This window comes from Ciconia boyciana, chromosome 7 (assembly GCF_034638445.1).
Source record: "Ciconia boyciana chromosome 7, ASM3463844v1, whole genome shotgun sequence".
Taxonomy (NCBI): Eukaryota; Metazoa; Chordata; class Aves; order Ciconiiformes; family Ciconiidae; genus Ciconia; species Ciconia boyciana.
The window spans coordinates 225,079-237,618 of NC_132940.1; the positions used below are offsets into that span (position 1 = coordinate 225,079).

The 12,540-nt window shown below is 43.3% G+C and overlaps 1 protein-coding gene across 1 annotated transcript in view; it reads left to right on the forward strand.

The window, feature by feature from the left end:
* The window catches only part of SLC44A5 (solute carrier family 44 member 5), a 102,157-nt gene extending 100,416 nt beyond the window's left edge, over nucleotides 1–1,741 (forward strand). The window contains exon 22 of the mRNA XM_072867403.1: nucleotides 1,575–1,741. Within this exon, the coding sequence (XP_072723504.1) occupies nucleotides 1,575–1,684 (110 nt within the window). The 3' untranslated portion in view covers nucleotides 1,685–1,741. The remainder of the gene's footprint in view (nucleotides 1–1,574) is intronic.
* The last annotated feature ends 10,799 nt before the right edge of the window (nucleotides 1,742–12,540 follow it).

The window sequence follows — 12,540 nt, forward strand, 5'->3', positions numbered from 1 at the left end:
AACTATCTGTCCCTTGGACCCCACCAAAGGCAAGCAATCATGGGCACTCTCAAAGGGACTACTGTTCAATGGGTCCAGTCAGAGAATACTAAGATCACAAAAGAAATCTGTTGGTCTCAAATTAGGACATGATTATAAGAAGAGGATGTACACATTACAAAATACATTCCATTTGCTAGATTTACTGAATTAAAGAAATAAAGACACAATTTTTCTATAATGAAAATAATTCTGGTAGGTCCAAGTAGAAGTTACATGGCAGTGATTGTTCTTGCAGTTGGTGAATTATTTGGTAATACTAAGGGAATATTGAAATAGTCGTAGGCTTGATCTATCATATGCACAGTGGATCACTGAGGCAAGATAAACATAGTAATACTGATTCTCCTCTTACCATAGCATAAATTCTTTCTTTCCTTTAAACACTCACCTTCTTAATCCTGCTTCCCTAGGAACTAAGGTTAGCAGCGATTCTGGAAATCACAGGAACAAAATCAGTCAGAAAACTGAAAACTGATGTCTAGTTGAGAGCTAGGTCCTACTTATCTCGAGTTATGGACTTTGGTTCTAAACAAACAGGATGACAGGCAGACATAGCACTAATAACACTCCAAGAAAAAAGCTAAACCATAAATAAATAAATGAATAAATGATTACTATTCTTTATAATGAAATGGAAATTGATCAAACTAATAAAATTTAGAAAGTTTGTTGGTGCACTAAAAAATTAACAGATTTTCTTTTTAATTTATTCCAAAGACACATGGTATATACTGCCATGGCGATATATGAAGATTTGCTTCCTCTGACCTCTTGGCCATCCCTTACAACTAGTGCTCTCTTTCTGGCTTTGCAGATACAGCTGTCTGCCTCTGCAGGGTTGCAGTTGCAATGACTGCTTCACTGCACAATCCCTCCAGATTGCCCATCAGTGTGAAATTGTTCACTGGTCTGTGACTACTGCATGGCATAAACACTGGGCTGAACCCACACCAGTGATTTAGTCATGACCTTCTGTGGGAAGAAAAGTAATATGTCTGCCTCATTATTTTAAATTCATATTCTGTTTTGCTTCCCATGCAGTAACGGACAGTAGGAGATCATATAAAATATTGTGCACTTGTGGCATCAGGTTTTCAAAAGACCTTTATTTTAGGCTGTGAAAAAGGGTTCAGTTTTAAAAAGTGCTTAAATCCACAGCTCTCTTTAGGACAAATTTTCTAGCAAGGAGTAGTCAAAATGCCAGGCTTCGGTGGAGGCATGAGTGTTTCTGAAAATTTCCACCTATACTGCCAAACCAAAGAACTAGAGAATAAAAAGGATATATTACTGTCATTTAAAAATGGCTAGATGTTTGTGTCTCTGCTTTGTGTAAAACCTCTTCTGGTTTGAGAAAAATGGAAATTTTATAGTGTCCTTCATCAACTTAACAATACAGTGAAATTGCCTTTATTGAGATTTTTTTTCATGTTGGGTCTTTTGCTCTCTCCTTTCTTCATCTCTCTCTCTCTCTCTCTCTCTCTCTGGTTGTACTGCTGTTTTCTCTTTTGGCTGCTTTTGCTGTGTAACTTCAGGTGAAGACCTGGAAAGAAATGATGGATCTACAGCAAAACCCTACTTCATGTCAGCTAGCCTTCACCGAATTCTAGGGAAGAAGGAACTAAGCCCTAAGAAGGCAGTGTGATAACATACACTAAACCTCAACGTCAAAACAGTGTCACTTTTAAGCAAAACATGTATAAAGTAGGCAAAAGTAAAAACTGTAAATGATGCTTCTGGTTAATGGGTGATTCTTTTTTCCTTTTGCTTATATCTAAAAAAAATGAGCAACATTGGTAACATTTGACTAGTTTAAATGCTTAAACTAACAGCTGTGAAAACAAGGCCACGTTTTAGTTTATAGAGTGCCTATGAAAAGGAAAATGTAAATTTGAAGCTTTTTTAAGTCTATAATGATGTTTTAATAACTTTTGTAACACAAGTTGCTGCCTTAGACGACAGCAGTTTTGATAACGTTTCTTTTTATAAGTGTATATTTGTAAAAGAAATTCAGGCAATTTTTTGAAAGCACTACCATATAACCTAATTAGCCATAAAAAGATAGTTCGAGACTCTCTAGTTAACCAGGAGATGGTACTACATTTGTAAATATGGTGCTATGATTGTATTTTTCTGTACAAGCTGGTTCACAGCTATTTAAACTGTGATTATACATGCATTAATGATTCCCTACACTGAAAAATGTAGTGATATTTTAATCACATCCACAACTGCGTCTTTTAAGAAATGATGGTACCCTGCAGGTCCCAAAGAAGGTAGTCAGAGAAGACTATAGTTGATACTGCTTAAAGTGAAGTTTTCTGTGAGCTGTGCTTAAAAGATGATATAACAGAGAGAAGGTCCCACTGCACTTGAAGTGATTTGAGGTTCATACAAATGAGGTTTCATGTGGTACAAGATGGTGAATGTATCATTTTTAGCTGATGTCTAAGAGAGATGCACTTACGTTAATATCCCCCTATCTCTAACGAGTCTCTGATTGTGTTCTACATTACGAGGAAGTTGAGCTTCACTGAAAGGAAAACCAAATGCAGTCATCTTTTCCTTGGAAGAAAGTCTTGGCCATGTATGTGCACAAGGAATTCCATTGCCTCTGCCTAGCTCCGAAGGGCTTCTTAACGAGACATTGCAATGACTGTGCGGGTGCTGAGAGCCAGGTGTGCTCTCAGTGGCTCACACAATAAGGTATTAAGACATTGAATTCGAGTCTTCTCATGATACAGGATGAATTATTTAGCTACTGAAAGATGCTCCAAAAGATTTAGTTTGCTTTTCAATTATTTGATTATTAAACTTGCCCGGTCATTAGTACAAAATCTGTTGGTAGAAAGCACATTAACATTCTGTTCAGTTTTATGACCCTCCCGTTAGTAGAACTGTCACTGAGGTTAGTAACAGCTCTGCTCATGGGAAAGGTCTTATACTGGAGTACTTCTCGAGTCTGTTACTGCCATGAGCTGAGCTGACAAGGTTTTAATTTATCAGTCTCATGGATGCCCCAGGACCCAACCATACTGAGGTCTGCCACTAGTTTTCATGGATTCCACCGTACTGAATAAGGTTTTCCATTACTATCCGCTTTCCAGGAGTGGCATGTGCCATACCTCTGCCAGATCTGTTACAGGAGTTCAACGCCTGGAAAGTTTTCTAGCCCCAGGAGTCCGTTGGTGTCACAAAGAGAAAGGCAAATTCTTTTCCAGATGATTTGAATGCAAGTTTCTGGGGAAAATCTGCTGACGATCCACATCCCAAAGTGATTTTGCTCTCTAACTTATGGCTCCAGTTTGTGATGACTGTAGTCACAGTCATCTGTGACTTCTGCCCTTTTAGGCAGAAATACTGTCCTTCATGCAACAGGTCTGGGGTCATGTTGACCCACAAGTGATTACCACCCAACATACTTGCAGTCGTGGGCGTGGTAGGATCTTGAAATGCTGTGAACTGCGGTGCAGGTGACAGGATACTCGTACGCAGTCTCTGTGGTCCAGTGGGCACTGTAGCCCTTTCCCCTGAAGCAGAAATGAGTGGTTCAGGTTAGGACTCAAATAATGTAAAAGAAAGGCGTACAGTTTCAAACGTAACTACTGACTGTGGGCACCTTCAGTTTTTGATAACTCCTCTTGAGATACCCTGGAGTAAACCCTGACTTTCAGAAAGGGCTGAGAAACCTACCTTCAGAAAAAATCAGACTCTTGACTGATGAAGTTTTTCATCGTTGTCATCATTCCTTTCTCCTTACGTGCGTGGCATTGAATATACACCCCCCCATTATTCTAATCTCTCCTGAGAATTAAGTCAGTAACTTTTTGGGGTGTGTGTCACCATTCTGTGATTAAAAAAGCTGCTGGTCTGATTACAGTCCATGTGCTAAAGCTTTTCTTTTTTTTTTTTTAACACTACTGTGTGATTAGTTTGCAGCTAAAGAAACTGCATTAAGTAATCTATATTTCTACTGAACTTGAGTGTCTTACTGGGAGCTCAACTGAAAAAGCGTATTTCTGAATACAGCGTGCTTTTTTTATCATATGAATGTAACCATAGAGTTTACTAGGAATAAAACATAATAGAAATAGTATACAGTTATTTGATTAGAAGACTTTTGTAACAAACCTATGCATTTACTAAAGGAATTTCTAAAAGTGAAAGTTTTAAATTGTATTATTATTTATATACAGTAAAAATATATATATGTATAAATTTGCTCCACTCACTATTTTGTGAAATTATTTAGAATGTAAGTGATCATCATTTCTGAGAAGAAAATTTAAAAGCCATTTTCTTAATGATATAGTTACGAGAACTGTGAAAATACAAAGCAATACCATGTAGATTTTGTAATCAATAAATTGAATAAATAAATCATAATGATTTAATATTAAAATTGGCTTTTTAAAAATAAATTGCTATTAATGAATTAAGTAGAAATAAATGCAAGTATTTACTTGGGAAAGAATCACTTAAAATATTTTAAGACTAACTTATTGTAGTGGTTCCTAACTAATCCTGTGGGCCAGAGTCTTCAGACTTACACCACAGAGGAGGTACTAGTAGCGACGTTTATGGATTTGGACATTTACTTTGTTGCTTGATTTAGTATAAAATTTAAAACTCCATTCTTCACTTTAGAGAGTGGAACACGTGGCTATCTATAACATGGTAAAATACGTCATCATGCTTTGCTCCTGAGCCCGCGGGGTCAGTGACAGCAGGCCGGTGGTGGTTCTGTGCTTGCAGTGCAGTGGAGGAGGAGCGGTTAGAACTGAAAACCCGGCGGGAGCCGTCGTGCTGCCGCGGGCGAAGGGCTCGGCAGGCGGTGGTCCTGCCCGGCCCTCGGCCGGGCGCCTCCTCTCCTGGGAGAAGCTCTGGAGAGGCAGGGTGGCTCTGCAGAAAGACCTTTTAGACAAGTAGGAAGAGCTCTCTTGACGATCTCGAACAAGCAGAATGTAGAAGCCAAGAGACATAGAAAACACACGCGATCATATCCATGCAATCATGTTTGGTTTAGTTCCGGTTGGATTCATTGTGTCGCCCTATGACATATTAACAGATGGCTTTCATCTACATGTTTTAGACCAAAGTTTTCATGTCAAGCCTTCAAATTTTGTAAAAAAAAAAAAAAAAAAAGAAAAAAGAAAAAAAGTGACCCCAGGAACAAAACAAAGAAACAAGAAAGATGGGATCGTTTCTTGTGCTGAGGGTTTTTTTTTTTCCAAGTATTATTCAGCAGCTGATTCTTGGGTGTTGCAAGGATGCTGAATAGTCTTCTAAACATTAGTACTGAAAAGTATGAGATATTTTACTGTTGCATGTTCTGCTGTAGAACAGGAAAGAGATTTTGGTGGCCGCAATGTCAAGCTGATTCTGGGACAGTCAGTGAGTATTCTTCTAAAAATGGGTTGTCAGAGAAGTGGTTATGAAGAATAGACTTGACTGGTTTTGGTAACGTGGAATGTCTCCCTTTGGCCCATTGCTCAGCCTGGACAGCCGTGTCCTCTCTGACAAGTGCCTTACTGGCCATTATTTTACCTGGCTTATAGTTTGAAGTTTATTCACACCACGTAGACTACAAAACAGAAAAGGCGAGACAGGAAAAACAATACTCTCTTTATTTCAAATTAACTGATGTAAAAAGGATTGTAGAAAAGCTGTCAGACGTATTTGAACTGCGTAATGCAGCACATGCGATTTCCCTGTTGCTGTTGTCAGATCATGAAAGTAGACTGTGTGGTCTGGGAGGAAACACGTGACAGTTGTGGTGTTGCAAATAATCAAATAAAAACAATGCAAGGCACGGTAGATTTTTTTATAGCTTTAATTTATGGTGTAGTGAACTTCTGAGTAGGGCCTGTTCTGCTTTCAGTGGCAATGGTCGTACGTCTTGTACCTGTGTAACTGCGGGGAGAGCTGGGCTCTCACTACTTAAAACAGGAGGGGAAAAGCTAGCACATACACAGTACGTTACTGTCATTCGTCTGTCCGCGTGTTCATAAGCATAAAGTTCATTCTCCATTTCAAGACTGATAATTTGCTATTCTGGAAGTGTTTTATAAATTATTCTAAATTTTTTAACTTTTGATACAGGCGATGATTTTTGAGGTAATACGTAATTTGTACTGCGCTGTAATCAAATTCGAAAGATAACTGTTTCTTCATGTTTAAGTAACACTAGTGCTACCAATATTAAAATTGTCTGTTACTCTACGCTACAGAAAGTCCACGTGTATTTGTCCCAAATAATGGGTTGTGACATCACAAAAAGGCTCTTTAAGAAGTGGGAAGTTACTGCTTCATGACGATGATGTGATTATTACGGTTATATTATTATCTTGCCAAAACCAAATTAACATGAGCATGACAGTTTGAGCTCTAAAACCTGTTTGCTTCTGCTATGCAGAAATAGGAACGCGTTGTTTAGGTATCTTTGATAACTGAAGTGGTTAATATTTAATTTTGTTGTTACTTCACTGTTTTACAGCTCTTGGGGATGGCGCTAATAAAGACTTGGATACAAAGCGAGTACGCCTCTTCGTGCCGAGCGCGCCCCGCCTGCCGCCGCACGGAGCCCCCGCACCCGGCCTCCTCCGCGCGGCCCCGGGGCTCGACCCGCCGCCGCTGCCGGCAGAGGAGCGGAGCGCGGCGCGGAGGGGCGCGGGCGGCTGCGCTGGGGAGGGCGGGTTGAGGCGGGGGCGGCGGGGCGGGGCAGGGCCGCAGGGGGCGGGGCGGGCCGCGCGGGCGGGGCGGGGCGGGTCCGTGGGGGGCGGGCCGTGCGGCGCGGGGCGGGGCGGGGTAGGCGTGTAAAGGGCGGGGCGGGCCGCGCGGGCGGGGCGGGGCGGGTCTGTAGGGGGCGGGCCGTGCGGCGGGGCAGGTGTGTAAGGGGCGGGGCGGGCCCGTAGGGGGCGGGCCGCGCGGGCGGGGGGCGGGTCTGTAGGGGCGGGCAGGGCGGGGCCAGGCAGGTCTGTAGAGGGCGGGACGGGCCGTACGGGCGGGGCGGGGCGGGGCGAGCGCGTGCCGCGGGCGGGGCGGTGGCGGCGGTGGGGCGGGGCCGTGCAGGCGGGGCGGGGCGGGGCGGGGCGCGCGAGCGGAGCGGAGGCCCGAGCAGAGGCGGCGGCGGGACGGGCGCGCTGCGCAGCGGCGGCTCCGGTCTGCGCTTGGCGGCTCCGGGTGGGGCCCGAGACGGGATCCTGCGGCGTGGGGAGGCCACGTGCTACCACTGCGTAACGGCAGGAAATTCTCGGTTTTATTTGTAAGGCTTGAGGGCTGTTGGTTACGTCTTTATTTAAATGTTTTGAACCACGTAACGCTAAAACACGGGTTTTGGCTGAGCCTGTTTGGTTTGAGATCTTCTTATAGCAGACAAGGTGTATTTCAAGTCAGCCAAATTCGTGCGTGGTAATTCAGCAGAAACCGCTTTCTGCCCTTAGGAGGCTCGCTGCGAGTCGTGTTTTTCTCCTGTCTTCGTGCGAGGCCACCAAACCCCTCGCGGCCGCCGCGGGGGGCTCAGCCTGCGCGGCTGCGGGGCTGCCGCGGGCCGGGGTCCCGCCGGGGCCGCGGCCCGGCCCTCTGCCTGCTGCACGTCTTTCTGGATGGCGGGGGATAAACCAAAACCAACTCAAAGCAATGCAGAAGCTGTTCGGAGCTGAGGATGGATTTCAGCAGAGGCAGCACTGGCGCAGTTGTTTGGAGGGAGGACAGGGAGAATTTGGGCTCGAGGTTAATATCTAAGGTATGCGCTGTAAGCCGTTCCATATGTGGGAAGCCTTGTTTGAGGATGCTTCTGGCATTCGGCGATCCCTGCGATGAAACCTCGAGACAAGGCTTTCGGTTTAGCCCAGACAGCTCTGCTGCTGACGTGGCCGGCCGGGCACCGCTGTCGTCTCTGGCAGAGTGGCAACTGCAGTGGGAGACGTTAGCTAGAAATGCTTCAGTGGAGAAACTGTGGCTGTAGGTTTGGGGTTCGGTGACTGAATAGCAAATAGATGCATTCACGCTCACAGTACACAGAAGCTTTACATTCAGAGTTGCAGCATATAGCATCTAAGGGAGAATGATCGGTGTATTAGGCTTACACCATAGGATACTATTTCTTAGAGAGTGTTAAATGCTGTCAGTTTTGGTGGGGAGGTTGGTGGGTTTGTGTTCTCCAGTCAGCCATGGCATCGGTCAGCGGCCCTCGTGCCCGTGAGCAGCGGTGCTTGTAGAGCGCAGCTCTGCTGGGCGGGAGCCATGAGCTGGCTGTGCCTTGGGGTGGACGGCAGCTGCTGGAAACATGAAGCTGTGGCAAGGCAAATGCGTACAGAGAGGAGAATGGCTCAGCCGAGAAGGTTTAGATGTGGGCAATTTCAGTCCAAACTAAACAGTGAGAGGTGAACTGTAAAAGTGATCTTCAGAGGGATACTGGTGTTCCCTGAGCCCAGTTTAGCAGCTAGGCTGACCGAGGCCGTGCAGCACAGAAAGAGGTGCAAGCCTGGCAGAGAACAGCTGCTTGGAAGAGCTGGAAGTCACAGGTGTTTTACAGTACATCTTCATGAAAGCATACTCCCCCCTCTTTTTTTTTTTTTTTAACATTTGATCAGGCCCAAATTTGACAAGCAAAGACTGCATTCTTTTTGTTCTGTAACACGTCATTGTAAAACTCAGTTCTGACCATGGCAATAAACAACAACATCAGTAAGGCACTGTGTATGTTAAAGCACAATATCAATGTCTGAATTCAGGTGATCATGTATAGCCCTGCAGAATCTATCATAGTGTACCCAGATGCTGGAAGATACATTTTTAATATCAAAGTTATTGTAGGGGGATTTTGGAGCACAGAGGACCTTTACTATGTGTCTCATATGTACATAGTTCTTTTAATTAAATCTGGATTTATTTTTTTTTAAACTACATCAGTATCTCCTGTTAACACACATGGTCTGTTGGAACTGACTGCAGCTATTAGTTATATTGTCCTCCTTCAGAAAATTTCAGGCTTACTAACAAAATTGCTTTCTTGCCTCCTTTTAAATGTGTTTTCAGGCCGATGTGTTTTATATCTCACATGGTTTTCTTGCCATTCGTACTACATTTAAATCTAGCACTGGCTGCATGCCATAGAAACTTTAATCCACATCCAGATGAATTCAAAACTGAGCCTGAGTTTTCTCTTGTGTACCAGCAGTCTGATCTCCAGCCTTTTCTAGGGCTCCTGCTTTTGCAGGGTTTGCTCTTTCAGGTTGCCCGTTACCCAAGGGGAACGTCACACCGTGCAGGTCTCCCCTGCAGGCCTGGGGTGCGGATCAATGACACCTGTGTCGCCACTTGACAGGATGCAGCATGGCTACTCGTTTTTAGCCGATAGGTTTGTTGCGGGAAGCACCTAGCTTTTGTGCACCTTACTCGGGGAGCTCTCCCTCCTGGCATCAGGGCCTGCCGCACAGGGAGAGGGGAGAGGAGGCTCCTGACTGTCTGCTCCGGCCCCGTTAGTGATAACTGTGCTGCAGCTGCGCTGGGACAGAAGAGCGGTGCAGTCAGCAGCGGTGTGGCCTGAAATGCCTGCTGAAGAAGGAAATGGTAACGTAATGACCTGTTGTCATGAAACAGATCCTGGTCATAAATACGGGATGAGGACGTTTCTGCTTTTGTCTTGGCCAGTGTTTGATGTGTGCCACCTGTGACATCCTTGCAGTTTGGCTTTGCAGATGAACGTTGCCAGTGGTCCATTTTCTTCTCAGAACTGGCATGCTACTTTGCAAATCCACACATCTGCAGATGGCTTGGAGAGGGAAAGGAAGGGATTGTTTTATACAGAGCTTCATAATGTAGTTTCTGGTTGCCATCATTTTCAACACATCTGACCAACTCAATTTCCTGTCTTGAATCAACTTTCATTTCATCAGGTCCCAAGTTCTCATTTCTGTTGGTTTGGCTGGGCTCTGCAGGCGATTTATTTTAATTTTGCAGTCTGAAAGAGCCCAAGTTTGGAAAAGAATCGACGTAGTCTCAGGAGAAGGTTGCGTGCTTAATTTGCTCCAAATGATAATGTCAAAAGTGGGGGGGGGTTTGTAGTTTGTTTTTATTTTACTTTTTTTTTTTAGTTTATGCAGTTCCAGTTTCTTGCAGAAATACTAAGTACTTAAATAGCATATCATCATATTGGTATGATTAAGCTCACAAGTGGGTTATTTTGTGAGAACACTAACAGTGGTCCAGAACAGTTTAACAAATCATAGTACAATACTCAGCTGTAGCGGTTCTGGGTCACTGGAGCTTAAAAAAGTAGACATTATCTTTGTGAGTTTAATATTAGTGTCTCTTGGTGTCCAGCAGTGGCAGCTCTTTCTGAACTGATGTCACGACAAGCATGTTTGAACATACCCTGTGGATTATGGCTTAGCATTTCAGTCCACTACCAGGATGTCTGTACAAATTCCTGCAGAGACACTGAAGATCAAAATCTATATTGAAAGGTGACATTTCTATGAATTTAACTATGCATAACATACATAAGCAATTTTTTTTTTGTCTTAAAATTGTATTTTGGGTAAGTGCGTGTATCCATGTTATAGGATTAATATAGAATGCTAGTATTTCTGCTGATTATTTCTGAAAATAGTAAAAAAGGTGGCTGTTAGTTGTTCCTGCATTCAGTTTATGTCCTGAATTACAGTTTACATCCTATTTAAATAATATTTTTATGGTTAGCTTTCTTGGATGACCTGCTAACTCACATGAAAAAAAAATCAAACATTTCCTGTGTGACTTTTTTTAATGGAGTAGCTGTCTTTCAAATGCAATGGCTTAATTTTAAAATAAGAAAATGTGTAACTTTTTTATATACTGGTGTACTGTTACTTGTTCTAGGTTTCACATATTTCAGTAATAAACTTTGTTCGTAGGAGGTTTGGAGCAGGAGACAGCTTTCTCCCATGAGGTCAACTTGGGAAAGAATATTGGTGCAGTTTGTGATGGCAGCTGTTACAAGATACCATTCTGGGGGGGGATTGGTTCCTGTTGAGATGTGGGAGGGCTTTAAGAAAAAAAACCACACATAACCCCCCCCAAAAAACCACAAGACAGCAATGTCCAAAAGAGAGCTGATGCATAGTCATGTGCATGCCCAACAGGGAAAAGCTCTTTATGAGAGGGGTGGGGAAGAACTCCAGGGAGAGTTGTGTGAAGAGAGGAATGTGCAATCTGCAGGCAGAAAAGGAAGTTGTGAGGTCTTTTCCCAGGACTACTGTTGATTTGCTGTATGGTTGTTTGTGTGGGGAAAAAAGAAATCGGAGGGAGTAGAAGAGAAAAGATGAGCACTGGAAGGGAGACAAGTGATGGATGGAGAGTCGAACGTCTGACTTTGGTTTTGGTTACTCCACCTGTAAAACGCAGTGCTGCTAATCCTGGTAATGATTAAATACTGTAAAGCTCATGTCTTACATCACACTTCAGTGAACTGTTTCAACCAAAGGAGTAAATGCTTACTTCATTATTCTTTTTCTTAACCTAAGGGCTTCACAGCTATAGGTAGCATATGAAGCGAGCACACTTTAAGCACAAACAAAATGAAAACAAACCGACCAACCAAATGCACACACAGACACACACACACACACACACAATGTTTTAAAAACATTTGTCTAAAGAATAAACTGGTCTGAGCTATGCCCTAACTTTTTTTCCCCTGACAGATTTTCCCCTGTTCAATACCTGTGTGCCAGTACATTCTGGTACAGTCCCTTCTGAGGATGTAAATGCCCTCTTATAACAGTGACATGTTTGGACGGCTTTTTGTCATCTTAATATTTGCATGAATAACCGCCCCCACAAAAGAACATTCTATATCGACATAAAAGCAGTCACCATGGGAGTGTAGCTGTGCTGGAGCAGGTAGCATGACATAAAGAAGCAAAATCTTTGTTCTTGTTCTATTGGATGCTTCAAAAGCATGTTCCCAGAAGTTGCTTTTTTGCACAGGCAGAAGTCACCAAAATCTTATGCACATTTCCTTTAATATAAAATGAGAGAGAAACCGAATGGGATGAGGAAGAGGTATGTTCTTTATAGCTCAGTTTTTAAATTAGATTTTGTGTGATTTGGGGGGGGGGGCCCTCTTGCAGAAGTAGTAGTGTTTCCTTACTGGTTTTGTTCTGTTTTGAGCCACTTTATCAAAATCTACTCTCAAACGTTTCTCTGTACAGATTTGTTTTTTCACTGCTTTCTTTGCTGAGTTCAAGCCTTTCAAAATGGTAGACCAGAATACTTACTGAAAAAGCCCAGGTGAACTGATTTAAGACTAGGCTGTAGTAGTGCCAGACATAGCTTAGAGATTTTTTTTCCCCCCCTAGCCCTGATCCTACTCCTGAAATAAGCTGCAATTCTCTCATGCTGGAAGTACCTTTAATATTAATAGACTGACTGTAGGTGTCCTCATCAAACTGATTTACCCAGTTTTTAACAACGAAGGAGGGATCAATAGTCTGCGTGAAGGTATCGTATTGCACC